Source organism: Bufo bufo, chromosome 3, assembly GCF_905171765.1.
Source record: "Bufo bufo chromosome 3, aBufBuf1.1, whole genome shotgun sequence".
Taxonomy (NCBI): Eukaryota; Metazoa; Chordata; class Amphibia; order Anura; family Bufonidae; genus Bufo; species Bufo bufo.
In genome coordinates, this window is record NC_053391.1 from 301,886,780 (window position 1) to 301,903,524 (window position 16,745).

The 16,745-nt window shown below is 41.9% G+C and overlaps 1 protein-coding gene across 1 annotated transcript in view; it reads left to right on the forward strand.

Moving 5' to 3' along the window:
* The window catches only part of CUEDC1 (CUE domain containing 1), a 247,841-nt gene that overhangs the window by 129,009 nt on the left and 102,087 nt on the right, over positions 1 to 16,745 (forward strand). The window contains exon 4 of the mRNA XM_040424225.1: positions 13,188 to 13,315. Within this exon, the coding sequence (XP_040280159.1) occupies positions 13,188 to 13,315 (128 nt within the window). The remainder of the gene's footprint in view (positions 1 to 13,187; positions 13,316 to 16,745) is intronic.

A 16,745-nucleotide genomic window follows, 5' to 3' on the forward strand; every position in this document is an offset into this window, starting at 1 on the left:
AGTTTCTGGTCCCCGCGGTCCCTGACCGCGGGGATCAGAAACTTTATATGCCTAAAAAAAGTTTTATTCACCCCCCCCTGCACCCCCGAATGATTTTTATGGTGGCGGGAGGTGCAGGGGGAGGGTTGCGGGCGGTGCGGGAGGCGGGCGGTGCGGCAGGCGGGATCGCGATCCCCCGCCCGCCTCCCCTTGAAAATTCATTGGTGTTCAGTGGGTATACCAGGGTGCCAGCACATTGCTGGCACCCTGGTATAAACGGCTGACATCTGCGATGCGATGTCAGCCGTTTAACCCTTTCCATACAGCGGTCCGTACGGACCGCTGTATGGAAAAGGTTAACAGCGCAGGGAGCTCCCTCCCTCTCCCATCGGGGGGCTGCTGTGCCTTTGCAGCCCCCCGATGGAGAGGGAGAGAGCCCCCAGACAGCCCCCCGAGAGATCCCCTCCTTACCCTTCCCCGTCTGCGAAGTTCTGAGCAGACGGGGAAGGTTCCCATGGCAACAGGACGCCTCTCAGGCGTCCTGCTGTCCATGGTGCTGAACAGATCTGCGCTGAAAGGCATAGATCTGTTCAGTGTAAGTAAAATACAGTACAGAACAATATATATTGTTCTGTACTGTATTATACAGACATCAGACCCACTGGATCTTCAAGAACCAAGTGGGTCTGGGTCAAAAAAAAGTGAATAAAAGTGAAAAAAAAGTAAAAATCAAAAAACACATTTATCACTGATAAAAAAATAAAATTCCCTACACATGTTTGGTATCGCCGCGTCCGTAACGACCTGATCTATAAAACGGTCATGTTACTTTACCCGAACGGTGAACACCATAAAAATAAAAAATAAAAAACTATGATGAAATTGAAATTTTGCCCACCTTACTTCCCAAAAAAGGTAATAAAAGTGATCCAAAAAGTCGCATGTACGCCAAAATTGTAACAATCAAACCGTCATCTCATCCCGCAAAAATCATACCCTACCCAAGATAATCGCCCAAAAACTGAAAAAACTATGGCTCTTAGACTATGGAGACACTAAAACATCATTTTTTTTTGTTTCAAAAATGAAATCATTGTGTAAAACTTACATAAATAAATAAAAAGTGTACATATTAGGTATCGCCGCGTCCGTATCGCCCGGCTCTATAAAAATATCGCATGATCTAACCCCTCAGATGACCACCGTAAAAAAATAAAAATAAAAACGGTGTAAAAAAAGCCATTTTTTGTCATCTTACGTCACAAAAAGTGTAATAGCAAGCAATCAAAAAGTCATATGCACCCCAAAATAGATGCCAATCAAACCGTCATCTCATCCTGCAAATAATGAGACCCTACTTAAGATAATCGCCCAAAAACTGAAAAAACTATGGCTCTTAGACTATGGAGACACTAAAACATTTTTTTGGTTTTAAAAATGAAATCATTGTGTAAAACTTACATAAATAAAAAAAATTGTATACATATTAGGTATCGCCGCGTCCGTGACAACCTGCTCTATAAAATTACCACATGATCTAACCTGTCAGATGAATGTTGTAAATAACAAAAAAAAAAACGGTGCCAAAAAAGCTATTTCTTGTTACCTTGCCGCACAAAAAGTGTAATATAGAGCAACCAAAAATCATATGTACCCTAAACTAGTACCAACAAAACTGCCACCCTATCCCGTAGTTTCTAAAATGGGGTCACTTTTTTGGAGTTTCTACTCTAGGGGTGCATCAGGGGGGCTTCAAATGGGACATGGTGTAAAAAAAAAACAGTCCAGCAAAACCTGCCTTCCAAAAACCATATGGTGTTCCTTTCCTTCTGCGCCCTGCCGTGTGCCCGTACAGCGGTTTACGACCACATATGGGGTGTTTCTGTAAACTACAGAATTAGGGCCATAAATAATGAGTTTTGTTTGGCTGGTAACCCTTGCTTTGTAACTGGAAAAAAAATATTAAAATGGAAAATCTGCCAAAAAAGTGAAATTTTGAAATTGTATCTCTATTTTCCATTAAATCTTGTGCAACACCTAAAGGGTTAACAAAGTTTGTAAAATCAGTTTTGAATACCTTGAGGGGTGTAGTTTCTTAGATGGGGTCACTTTTATGGAGTTTATAATCTAGGGGTGCATCAGGGGGGCTTCAAATGGGACATGGTGCCAAAAAAACAGTCCAGCAAAATCAGCCCTCCAAAAACCAAACGGCGCACCTTTCACTCTACGCCCCGCTGTGTGCCCGTACAGTAGTTTACGGCCACATATGGGGTGTTTCTGTAAACAGCAGCAGAGTCAGGGCAATAAAGATACAGTCTTGTTTGGCTGTTAACCCTTGCTTTGTTAGTGGAAAAAATGGGTTAAAATGGAAAATTAGGCAAAAAAATGAAATTCTCAAATTTCATCGCCATTTGCCAATAACTCTTGTGCAACACCTAAAGGGTTAACGACGTATGTAAAATCAGTTTTGAATACCTTGAGGGGTGTAGTTTCTTAGATGGGGTCACTTTTAGGGAGTTTCTCCTCTAGGGGTGCATCAGGGGGCTTCAAATGGGACATGGTGTAAATAAACCGGTCCATAAAAATCAGCCTTCCAAAAACCATACGGCGCACCTTTCCCTCTACGCCCCGCTGTGTGGCCGTGCAGTAGTTTACGGCCACATATTGGGTGTTTCTGTGAACGGCAGAGTCAGGGCAATAAAGATACAGTCTTGTTTGGCTGTTAACCCTTGGTTTGTTAGTGGAAAAAATGGGTTAAAATGAAAAATTAGACAAAAAAATGAAATTCTCAAATTTCCTCCCCATTTGCCAATAACTCTTGTGCAACACCTAAAGGGTTAACAACGTATGCAAAATCAGTTTTGAATACCTTGAGGGGTGTAGTTTCTTAGATGGGGTCATTTTTGGGTGGTTTCTATAATGTAAGCCTCGCAAAGTGACTTGACACCTGAACTGGTCCCTAAAAATTGAGTTTTTGTAAATTTCTGAAAAATTTCAAGATTTGCTTCTAAACTTCTAAGCCTTATAACATCCCCAAAAAATAAAATATCATTCCCAAAACAATTCAAACATGAAGTAGACATATGGGGAATGTAAAGTCATCACAATTTTTGGGGGTATTACTATGTATTACAGAAGTAGAGAAACTGAAACTTTGAAATTTGCAAAGGTATAGTTGAAGGTATAGGTGTCTTGAGTTTTATCCTATGCCCTCCTCCCCGGTGAAGTAAGTGTGAGACTCTGTTATTACTCAATAGAGATATCTACCAAAAACTCAATAGAAAATATTGGAGTTTATGTGGTTTATGTAGTTATGGGTATTATCAGAAATTCTGAGATACTCTGCCAACCCACGAATTTTCATTTATACATCAGTCTACAAGAGGGTACTGACTTCTTCCTTTTTTGGCTTGGGGAGCTGCCTAATATTTTATTATATATTCACATCTCTGTTTTATTTTATTTATAATTTTTTTTATTTTCCAATAATAATTTTATTCTCCAACACCATTTCTGTAGTTATCCCCTGGCGCTGCATCTTCCATCGTCCCTCTACCTTTCCCTAAATACCCGTGCAGTTTACTCCTTTTTTTTCTTCGCATCTCCACACTATGTCACCTTGCCACTCTGTGATATCCTCTTGATGCTGCCAACTCCACACTGTCAACTTGCCACTATGTGGTATCCTCCTGATACTGCCAACTCCACACTGTCACCTTGCCACTATGTGGTATCCTCCTGATACTGCCAACTCAACACTGTCACCTTGCCACTCTGTGGTATCCTCCTGATGCTGCCAACTCCACACTGTCACCTTGCCACTATGTGGTATCCTCCTGATACTGCCAACTCAACACTGTGTTCCCTTTATTTTTTTGAGCAGTGTATTTTAAATAATGAGTATGGTTTGGGAAAAATTACTTTTAAAACATTTTTGCAGTTTTCTTCAAGCAAAACGTAAACAAATTCTCAAAAAAAATAAAAATTTATAAAAAGGTTGCAAAAATTATTTAGTCCAAAAATTATGTTAGGACGTTAGTATCTGGTCATTAAAGGGGTTGTCTCACTTAATCAAATGAATTTATCATGTAGAGAAAGTTATTACAAGGCACTTACTAATTTGATTGTCCATATTGCATCCTTTGCTGGCTTGATTCATTTTTCCATCGAATTATACACTGCTTGTTTCCAGGGCTTATGACCACTGCTGCGCATGCATGGGACGGGAACTGCTGCACATGCATGTCTGTTTGCACTTCACGCACCCTGCCACCAGAGAGGCCGGCGTTTTTTTCTATAGTATGCAAGCACGGCCACTGTAGCTGGATTGCAAGGTGGTCGTAACCCCTGGAAATGAGCAGTGTATAAGGTGATGGAAAATTGAATCGAGGTAGGAAAGGCGCTAATATGGACAATCACTGTACATTAGTAAGTGGCTTGTATTAACTTTCTCTACATGATAAATGTAGAGCGTATTTGCGGAGCTGCAATGTGAAGTTCTCCTAATTGGATGAAATTAGGGGAAAAACACATTTCCACCATGTTTTTTGGGGTTTTGTTTTTACAGTGTTCACTGTGCCCTAAAAATGACAACAGGGTTATTCTGTGGGTCAGTACAATTACTAGGGGTGCACCGAAATGAAAATTCTGGTCCGAAACCGAAACCGAAAATTCAGGATGCCCTTGACCGAAAACCGAAACCGAAACCGAAACTGCCTTTTTGCCCAAATACTTTTAAAATACTTTTTTTTTAATGATTTTATTAATAATTCTTTTTCATGAATGAAATTCATCTGTGGGTGGCGCTGTTATGGAGAGGGGGATCTGTGGGTGGCGCTGTTATGGAGAGGGGGATCTGTGGGTGGCTCTGTTATGGAGAGGGGGATCTGTGGGTGGCGCTGTTATGGAGAGGGGGATCTGTGGGTGGCGCCGTTATGGAGAGGGGGATCTGTGGGTGGCGCTGTTATGGAGAGGGGGATCTGTGGGTGGCGCCGTTATGGAGAGGGGGATCTGTGGGTGGCGCCGTTATGGAGAGGGGGATCTGTGGGTGGCGCCGTTATGGAGAGGGGGATCTGTGGGTGGCGCCGTTATGGAGAGGGGGATCTGTGGGTGGCGCTGTTATGGAGAGGGGGATCTGTGGGTGGCGCTGTTATGGAGAGGGGGATCTGTGGGTGGCGCTGTTATGGAGAGGGGGATCTGTGGGTGGCGCTGTTATGGAGAGGGGGATCTGTGGGTGGCGCTGTTATGGAGAGGGGGATCTGTGGGTGGCGCTGTTATGGAGAGGGGGATCTGTGGGTGGCGCTGTTATGGAGAGGGGGATCTGTGGGTGGCGCTGTTATGGAGAGGGGGATCTGTGGGTGGCGCTGTTATGGAGAGGGGGATCTGTGGGTGGCGCTGTTATGGAGAGGGGGATCTGTGCACTGTTATGGGCATAACAGTGCACAGATCCCTTTCCCCATAACAGTGCACAGATCCCTTTCCCCATAACAGTGCACAGATCCCCCCTCCCCATAGCAGTGCACAGATCCCCCCTCCCCATAGCAGTGCACAGATCCCCCCCTCCCCATAGCAGTGCACAGATCCCCCCTCCCCATAGCAGTTCCATAGACCGATCCCCCCTACCCATAACAGCCCCGGCCCTGCTGCTCACAGCATCTTTATTTTACCTTACAATCGTGAGGCTCCAGTAACTAACAACTCTGCAGGCAGAGCGGAGGGCGGCGTAACGTCACTTACTCACGTGACGCACCTGCTCCGCCCACTTTATGAATGAAGGAGGCGGAGCAGGCGCGTCACGTGAGTAAGTGACGTTACGCCGGCCTCCGCTCTGCCTGCAGAGTTGTTAGTTACTGGAGCCTCACGATTGTAAGGTAAAATAAAGATGCAGTGACAAAGTAAACCGCCCGCCTGGCGCCCGCCCGCAGATGGTGGGTGACAAATCCCACACCCCATATTTTCGGCCGATATGTAACAATATCGGCCGAAGTGGATTAGGTGCATTTTCGGCCGATATTTTCGGCTGCCGAAATTTCGGTGCACCCCTAACAATTACAATGATAGCACATTGTAAAGGGAGAATATTAATTACCAATATTATGTAAATATCATTAATTAATATTCTTAAATAGGAGGAGCCGTCTATTGAAGATTCCGCCTATTTATACCTTTATAATAATGATACAATACTAATTTCACTTTGCTTCACACTACCCGCTAAACTAGCTGCAAGCGCCTAACTGAGCTAGCTACCGCTAATAACAACACGTTACACAGTAGGTATAATACAAATAATGCAAGATATTTATTATCACCTACAGTACACAATACAGCACCATAAATACAGCACTAAATACACTATTCAATCCCAAGTTCCACCCACAAACTAACTATACAATACACTTACATACATTCATTAGCAGCTCACCCAACCTGGCTCTAAGCTATCCCTATGGGAGGCCAAGGGTTAACACACTCAGCTGCTGCTGGGGTAAGCAGGCAGCAGTGAAGGGGTAAAGGATTACAGGGCAGCTACAGGAGTAACTAGGGCTGCCTCAAGTGTACAGGGCTGAGGTTAATGCTGCAGGAGTTCAGCAGCCAGGGTTAGGGGATAGTTGGTGAGGACAGGGCCTACAGGGATAAGGGGTTACTATTGTTGGGGATATAGGGGGTATGTGAGGGGTAGGTAGGGACTAGACAGGTAGATACTTAGCCCTTCCAGGGTTACTAGGCCTTCTCCAGGTGCACGTCAGGGAGCTGCTCTCTCCCATGTGTGTCTGTTTGTAGTCCAGTTCCAACAGCCCCTTGTTCCTGGCTTGGGGCTCATATATCAGCCTCAGAAACAGCCCACCTTCCCCCTCCTCAGGGATGTGACATCATAGTGTGACTGTGACATATGCCTGCACTCAGGACAGCCAATTGGCCCCCTGAGGCTAGCAGCACCACACGCCCAGCCATGTCACAAACACAAGGTGGGGCAGAGCATAGTAACTAGGCTGATGAACTCAACAAAAGGCCTCAGATCTATTGATCCCTTAGCCTTTGAAGTCACCAGCCACCTGGAGACATATCCACCCCACTGCAGGAACTGGCATTTAGGAGGGGGTTGGTTATGAAACAAAAACCGCCCCACCTCCTGGCTCTAAACGCTGTCCCTATGGGGGGCATTTAAGTATATATATGTATATAGATACTTGGGGCGCATCTATATACACATATATACTCATTATAAATGTATGTATGTATATATATATATGTATGTATGTATGTATGTATGTGTGTATATATATATATATATATATATATATATATATATATATATACACTGCTCAAAAAAATAAAGGGAACACAAAAATAACACATCCTAGATCTGAATTAATTAAATATTCTTCTGAAATACTTTGTTCTTTACATAGTTGAATGTGCTGACAACAAAATCACACAAAAAAAAAAAATTGGAAATCAAATTTTTTAACCCATGGAGGTCTGGATTTGGAGTCACACTCAAAATTAAAGTGGAAAAACACACTACAGGCTGATCCAACTTTGATGTAATGTCCTTAAAACAAGTCAAAATGAGGCTCAGTAGTGTGTGTGGCCTCCACGTGCCTGTATGACCTCCCTACAACGCCTGTGCATGCTCCTGATGAGGTGGCAGACGGTCTCCTGAGGGATCTCTTCTTAGACCTGGACTAAAGCATCTGCCAACTCGTGGACAGTCTGTGGTGCAACATGACGTTGGTGGATAGAGCGAGACGTGATGTCCCAGATGTGCTCAATTGGATTCAGGCCTGGGGAACGGGCGGGCCAGTCCATAGCATCAATGCCTTCGTCTTGCAGGAACTGCTGACACACTCCAGCCACATGAGGTCTAGCATTGTCTTGCATTAGGAGGAACCCAGGGCCAACCGCACCAGCATATGGTCTCACAAGGGATCTGAGGATCTCATCTCGGTACCTAATGGCAGTCAGGCTACCTCTGGCGAGCACATGGAGGGCTGTGCGGCCCTCCAAAGAAATGCCACCCCACACCATTACTGACCCAATGCCAAACCAGTCATGCTGGAGGATGTTGCAGGCAGCAGAACGTTCTCCACGGCGTCTCCATACTCTGTCACGTCTGTCACATGTGCTCAGTGTGAACCTGCTTTCATCTGTGAAGAGCACAGGGCGCCAGTGGCGAATTTGCCAATCTTGGTGTTTTCTGGCAAATGCCAAACGTCCTGCACGGTGTTGGGCTGTAAGCACAATTCCCACCTGTGGACGTCGGGCCCTCATATCACCCTCATGGAGTCTGTTTCTGACCGTTTGAGCAGACACATGCACATTTGTGGCCTGCTGGAGGTCATTTTGCAGGGCTCTGGCAGTGCTCCTCCTGTTCCTCCTTGCACAAAGGCGGAGGTAGCGGTCCTGCTGCTGGGTTGTTGCCCTCCTATGGCCTCCTACACGTCTCCTGATGTACTGGCCTGTCTCCTGGTAGCGCCTCCATGCTCTGGACACTACGCTGACAGACACAGCAAACCTTGCTACAGCTCGCATTGATGTGCCATCCTGGATAAGCTGCACTACCTTAGCCACTTGTGTGGGTTGTAGACTCCATCTTATGCTACCACTAGAGTGAAAGCACCGGCAGCATTCAAAAGTGATCAAAACATCAGCCAGGAAGCACCACCTGCAGAACCACTCCTTTATTGGGGGTGTCTTGCTAATTGCCTATAATTTCCACCTGTTGTCTATCCCATTTGCACCTCAGCATGTGAAATTGATTGTCACTCAGTGTTGCTTCCTAAGTGGACAGTTTGATTTCACAGAAGTGTGATTGACTTGGAGTTACATTGTGTTGTTTAAGTGTTCCCTTTATTTTTTTGAGCAGTGTATGTATATATATATATATATATATATATATATATATATCTCAAACAAAAAACAGTAGCAGCACACCACTATATGTGCTAACACTAAGTGAACAGGTGAATGTGTGAACAGGGTCAAATACATGACGCCATATAGTTACTGCAAAGCAGTGAAGAAGCTCTTAGCGCATATGAGCTTCTTCACTGCTTTGCAGTCACTATATGGCGTCATGTATTTGACCCTGTTCACACATTCACCTGTTCGCTTAGTCTTAGCGCATATAGTGGTGTGCTGCTACTGTTTTTTGTTTGCTGTATTATTGCCGGGTAGCTTGCACCTGCGATTTGTCTCAGGAGGTGCTGTTCTGTTTTTTGGATATATATATATATATATATATACACATACCTGGGGGAGAGCCATGGCAGATACACATATACAGATGTATGCACTGCATACACGCATCCCTATATATATATATATATATATATATATATATATATGGGAATATATACATGGCCATACAGGAAATATATACTAACTATAAGGGGACACATATAAAGGGGCACAGATCAACCAGGGACCACATATTTCCCAAAGGGGCCACAATGAGCCCCTGTGGGCCACCAAGGGCAGATGTGCGCAGATGCTGGGCACATCTGCACACATCATCCTATGATGTGGCAGTCAATGCATGCATATACACTCACCTAAAGAGTTATTAGGAACACCATACTAATACGGTGTTGGACCCCCTTTTGCCTTCAGAACTGCCTTAATTCTACGTGGCATTGATTCAACAAGGTGCTGATAGCATTCTTTAGAAATGTTGGCCCATATTGATAGGATAGCATCTTGCAGTTGATGGAGATTTGAGGGATGCACATCCAGGGCACGAAGCTCCCGTGCCACCACATCCCAAAGATGCTCTATTGGGTTGAGATCTGGTGACTGTGGGGGCCATTTTAGTACAGTGAACTCATTGTCATGTTCAAGAAACCAATTTTAAATGATTCGAGTTTTGTGACATGGTGCATTATCCTGCTGGAAGTAGCCATCAGAGGATGGATACATGTTCTCATTCTGTTTACGCCAAATTCGGACTCTACCATTTGAATGTCTCAACAGAAATAGAGACTCATCAGACCAGGCAACATTTTTCCAGTCTTTATCAGTCCAATTTTGGTGAGCTCGTGCAAATTGTAGCCTCTTTTTCCTATTTGTAGTGGAGATGAGTGGTACCCGGTGGGGTCTTGTGCTGTTGTAGCCTATCTGCCTCAAGGTTGTGCGTGTTGTGGCTTCACAAATGCTTTGCTGCATACCTCGGTTGCAACGAGTGGTTATTTCAGTCAACGTTGCTCTTCTATCAGCTTGAATCAGTCGGCCCATTCTCCTCTGACCTCTAGCATCCACAAGGCATTTTTGCCCACAGGACTGCCGCATACTGGATGTTTTTCCCTTTTCACACCATTCTTTGTAAACCCTAGAAATGGTTGTGCGTTAAAATCCCAGTAACTGAGCAGATTGTGAAATACTCAGACCGGCCCGTCTGGCACCAACAACCATGCCACGCTCAAAATTGCTTAAATCACCTTTCTTTCCCATTCTGACATTCAGTTTGGAGTTCAGGAGATTGTCTTGACCAGGACCACACCCCTAAATGCATTGAAGCAACTGCCATGTGATTGGTTGACTAGATAATTGCATTAATGAGAAATAGAACAGGTGTTCCTAATAATTCTTTAGGTGAGTGTATATCATACATGCATGCACGTGTTTGCATGCATATATGGATATATATGCATACGTCTCAACCCTTCCTCAACACACATTTATGTAGTTTAATTTATTTTGCTACAAAAAGAAAACCTATGAAAATTATTTTTTGCATTGTCATATTGGCATCCATAACTTTTTTAAACACCTTTTTATTGAGCAATGATGACAAAAAGGTATATAATCGCAGAGATTTCAATACAAAAATCCCTTCCCGATCAGCGCCATAATAGTATGGCCCACTGATCGGGCGCATGCAGGAGCTGCGCCCGCCTGATCAGCTGCAGGGCACCGACTGTTCACGTTAGCCGCACCCCTTCTGCGTGCGCCAGCATCGGTGAAAACACAGATGCCGGCGCATTAACGGGTGCCTTGTACGTCATCGGGACCTGCCTTCTACGGGTGCCCAGGAGATCCAGCCTCATGCACGGTCTCCTAGGCAACCTGTTTGTGTATTACTCAGTGTAATACACTAACAGGCAATGCATTACAATACAGATGTATTGTAATACATTGCAGAGGGGATCAGACCCCCAAAAGTTAGTCAGAAATAAAGTAAAGGAAAAAAAAAGTATAAAACTGTTTTTAATAAAAAAAATATAGTTTCAAGTAAAAAAAAGAAAAAACACCCCTTTTCCCCTGATTTTATAATAAAAAATTGAAAATAAAAAACACACATATTAGGTATCGCCGCGTCCGTAACGACCGGCTTTATAAATAAATCACATGATCCACCCCGCCCGATAAACACCATAAAAAAATTATAATAGAACTGTGAAAAAAAAGCTATTTTTGTCACCTTACATCACAAAAGTGTAGCACCAAGCGATCAAAAAGGTGTATGTCCCACAAAATGATAAAAATTAAGTCACCTCATCCCACAAAATTTGAGCCCCTACATAAGAAAATCTCTCTAAAAAAGAAAAAAAAAAACACTAGCTCTCAGAACATGAGACACTAAAACATAATTTTTTTGTTTCAAATATGCTATTATTGTGATAAAGTGAGATAAATTTAAAAAGTATACATATTAGGTATTGCAGCGTCCGTAACAACCATCTCTATAAAAATCTCCCATGACAACCCCTCAGATGAACACCATAAAAAAATAAAAACGTGCCAAAAAAGCCATTTTTTGGTCACCCTACATCACAAAAATTGCAACACCAAGCGATCAAAAAGGCGTATGCCCCCCAAAATAGTACCAATCAAATCGTCACCTCATCCTGCAAAAAATAAGACCCTACCTAAGACAATCGGTCAAAAAAAACAACTTTGGCTCTCAGACTATGGAGACACTAAAACATATTTTTTTTTGGTTTAAAAAAATGCCATTATTGTGTAAAACTTCAATGAATAAGAAAAAGTATACCAATAAAAACGTCAACTCTTCCTGCAAAAAACGAGCCCCTGCACAAGACGATCGGCAGAAAAATAGAAAAAAATAGGGCGTTCAGAAAATGGAGACACAAAACATAATTTTTTTTTTCAAAAATGCTTTATTATGTAAAACTGAAACAGACAAACAAAGAAAGTAGACATATTTGATATAATAGCGTCCGTAACAACCTGCTCTATAAAAATAGCACATGTTCTACCCTGTCAGATGAATGTTGTAAAAAATATAAACGGTGCCAAAACAGCCATTTTTGGGTTCCCTTTGGCTCACAAAAAATGTAATATAGAGCAATTAAAAGTCATATGTACCCCAAAATAGTACCTATGAAACTGGCACCTTATCCCCTAGTTTCCAAAATGGGGTAACTTTTGGGGAGTTTCTACTGTAAGGGTGCATCAGGGGGGCTTAAAATGGGACATGGCTTCTAAAAATCAGTCCAGCAAAATCTGCGTTCCTTTCCTTCAGCGCCCTGCCGTTCGGGGTGTTTCTGTAAACCGCAGAATCAGGGTAATAAATATTGAGTTTTGTTTGGCTGTAAACCCTCGATGTGTTAAAGAAAAAAATGGATTAAAATGGGAAATCTGCCAAAAAAGTGAAATTTAGATATTTGATCTCCATTTTCCTTTTAATTTTGTGGAACACCTAAAGGGTTAATAAAGTTTATAAAATCAGTTTTTAATAGCTTGAGGTGTGTAGTTTTATACAATGGGGTCATTTATGGGGGTATCCACTATGTAGGCCCCACAAAGTGACTTCAGACCTGAACTGGTCCTTAAAAAGTGGGTTTTGGATATTTTCTTAAAAATTTTAAGAATTGCTTCTAAAATTCTAAGCCTTCTAACGTCCTAAAAAAAATTAAATGACATTTACAAAATGATTCAAACATATTATTCTGTTGTACATGGAACAGTTTATCTGCAAGGTGTATCATTATAATAGGTGGAGGATTGAAATGATTGCGTAATTATCTTAATAGGCCTAGGTAAACCTACAAACAGAGGAGCTCTTCTATAAGTATAATGTGAAAAGCCATTTTTGTAAAGAAATGTACATAGACTATTCACATGTAGGTTGTCATTATGTGATAAAAAAAATTTAAGTGTTTTGACTATTATATTCTTTGGGACAAAGGCAATGGCAATGTTTGGCATTTATTTGTTTCCATTTGAATTGTTTCATATTTTAGATTCTGGAAAGGACTCTGGAACCAGACAGTTCTGATGAGGAACCTCCTCCTGTGTATTCTCCACCTACCTATGATGTGCGTTTGTCTGATAGACCTCATCCACAAACCCCACCTACTCCTCCTCCTAGGTACGTTGATGCATATGCCTCCAGAAAAACATTGACCTGATCCCTGGTCATAGTTACAGTTTGTTATGTTGATATATACAATAATCAGTGCGATATTTTATATATTGCTGTCTTGTGCTCTCAATGGAGAGGAGCAGGCTTTGTAAGGTCTATTCAGGAAGGTTACCTAAGTTCAAGTTACAGTGCATGAGTAGTATAACTGTTGCAGAGATTCAGTGAAGAATTCTGCTTAAAGTATAATAAAATATAAGATAAGTAAATTATAATAAATAATTAAAAGGTTGTATAATAAGGTCGAAACGTTGTGAATGAAATAATATTTCAAAGTTTATTAGATATACATTAAAAAGCGGAGGGTACGACCCTAGCTAAATACATACAAACAAAGAATAATAGAATATACCGTAAGTATTTTTGGCCTCTGAACTTCTATAGATGTCAGCCAAACCACCACTCAGTGCCTCTTTGCGTATCTGGTGGGGGATTACTGGCTGTCCAGTATAATTGCTGACATCCCCACTGATAATGTGTAGTCCCTTCACTGCCTCTATTGTTACATAGCTATATTGTATTGGCTAAATATTAGAGATGGCTGTCTGCCCTATCCCCATCCAGAGGATTGCTCTAAATCTGTACCCTATTCTATGCTCGCTGTTAGGGCTCATCAGGAGCTGGGTATATTAAAGTACATGACAGACACATAGAACGCCATACACCTCGTGTAGTTAGGTGACTGCATCGGCGCTAGGGTGGGGGCGTAACACGGCCGCCGCTCTCTGCTTTTGAAATAGGGGAAACCCCTCCCCTAAGGGTCGGATGCAGCGGCCGCTGGCGAACGAGAGAGCGGTTGGCGCGTCGCACTATCGTGTTAATCCAGGGACCAAACGGTGACTATGTGAAGTGTGGCAGGCACAAGCAACACAAGGAGTGAGGAAGTAAGATGCAGAGAAGTAAATCCTATAGCAATATAATGCGCATATTAACCACTTATTTTTGATGTCCTGATTATGTGACCAGACAGTGGCATGATATGTGTTCATCTATATGCAGAAATCTATATATGTGCCAATAGGTATCCGCAATAAACGGCCCATATGCATAGATGCTGACGCATGTATCATGCTGTTCTAAATAATAGGGAATGTATGCCTGTAGAATAATAAACAAAAACTCCTACTCTTAAAATAGGGGGGGGGGGGGGGGGGGGAGAATCCCTATTTCGGGTCCATTTGAGGGGGACCACCCAGAGACAAGAGTCCTCAATTAAATGAAACACATATATGAGATGTATTCATTCAGGCCTTCTGGACTTGTGGTGCATAGTCTGAATATCAATTCTGCCTCCTTCTGTAACAGTTCTGTATCAAAATCACCCCCTCTAGGAGTCCTTCTGATCACCTCAATGCCTTGAAACTTAATGGCCTCCACACTGCCGGAGTGATTGATGGCTATATGACGTGCGATAGGGGTATCGGCGTTATTACTGATGTCATTGAGGTGTTCCCCTATCCTCCGCCGAAACTCCTGTATAGTTTTGCCTACATACTGGAGGCCGCACTTACATGTAGCCAGATAGATGACACCTCTGGTTCAGCAATTTATAAATGACAAAATTGCTAATATTTTTTGCCATCTATAATATTTAGCCAAGACAATATAGCTATGTAACAATATAGGCAGTGAAGGGACTACACATGACCAGTGGGGATGTCAGCAATTGTTACCCACAGAATGTAATTAGATCCCCGCCTCTTAGCTTTAAAGAGTCTGGCTACTAGTACCTCGGAACTCGTAGTATCGTCCTGGCCATATACTGCGCTACAGCGGTGTTGAGTATATACCAGCCTGAACGTACCGTAGATTGCACAGCGTTAATATATACATACATACTGTAGGGCATTATACTGGACAGCCAGTAATCCCCCACCAGATACGCAAAGAGGCACTGAGTGGTGGTGTGGCTGTCATCTATAGAAGTTCAGAGGCCAAAAATACTTATATTCTATTCTTTGTTTGTATGTATTTAGCTAGGGTCGTACATACCCTCCGCTTTTTAATGTATATCTAAGAAACTTTGAAATATTATTTCATTCACAATGTTTCTACCAACTCTGACAATATTATACCTGTGAAACGTAATCTGTATCATCTTTTCAGTGTTTTATGTATAATTAATAAGGTTGTAAAAGAAAACAATGACATACTGCGGAAATCCGTAGATACTTACAGGGCCTATCCCCTTTTTCACCCAGGCAGCCTCCGATGCTAGGCTAGAGCAGCACTAAAGCCTGCCCATTAGTGCTGGTGACTTCACTGGGAACACTGCTAGGTGGAAGCCTAGCAGACTCATTTGCATTTATAAATTTTTCTCAGCAATGCACTCACATATGAAGATGGGATCAACAAAGATGCCTTCAGCTGCCAAGTGCACATTAACAGGTCAGCCATCTGCTGACAGATACTTTAAAAAAAAAAAAGGGTATTTCATAATAAAAATAAAACAAATCTTGTAAAAAACAAACAATGCCCCTTTCCCATAATAAAGACTTATAAAAGTGTATAAAGTTTTTTTTAAATCTGACGTATTAGGTATCGCTGCGTCCATAAATTCCGTAAAAAAAAAAATAATCTGTGCTGAAACGTCAGTTTTTCAATTACACAAGACGATCGGTAGAAAAAAAAACTATGGCTTTTAGAAAATGGCAACACAAAAACAAGATCTTTTAAAAAATGCTTTTGTTTTGTAATGCTTAACAAAAAAATACATATTGGGTATCTCTGCTTCCGTAACGACCTACTCTATGAAAATATGACATGATCTACCCCCTTAGGTGAATTCCATAAATAAATAAAAATAAACTGCCAAAACAGCCATTTTTTGGTCACCTTGCCCCAAAAAGTGTAATATTAAACGATCAAAATATCGTATGTAGCCAAAAATGGTACCAATCAAAAAGTCAACTCTTCCCGCAAAAAACAAGCCCCTACATAAGACAATCACCTGAAAAATGAAAAGGCTTTCAGAAAATGTACACACAAACTTTTTTTTCTTCAAAAATGCTTTTATTGTGTAAAACTGAAATAAATGTCAAAAAGTAGATATATTAGGTATCACTGTGTCAGTAATGACATGTTCTATGAAAAAATGATGATCTGCCCCCTCAGGTGAATGTCGTAAAAACATAAATAAATAAAAACTGTGCCAAAACAGCCTTTTTTTTGGTTCACCTTGTCCCAAAAAGTGTAATATTGAATAATTGAATAAATAATTTGTAACCAAAAATAGTACCAATAAAAACTTCTACTCTTCTCGTAAAAAAACTATCCCAAACACAAGACGATTGGCAGAAAAATAAAAAAATATAGCTTTCAGAATATGCACAAAAACATGATTTCTTTTTAAAAATGCCTTATGTAAAACTGAAACAAA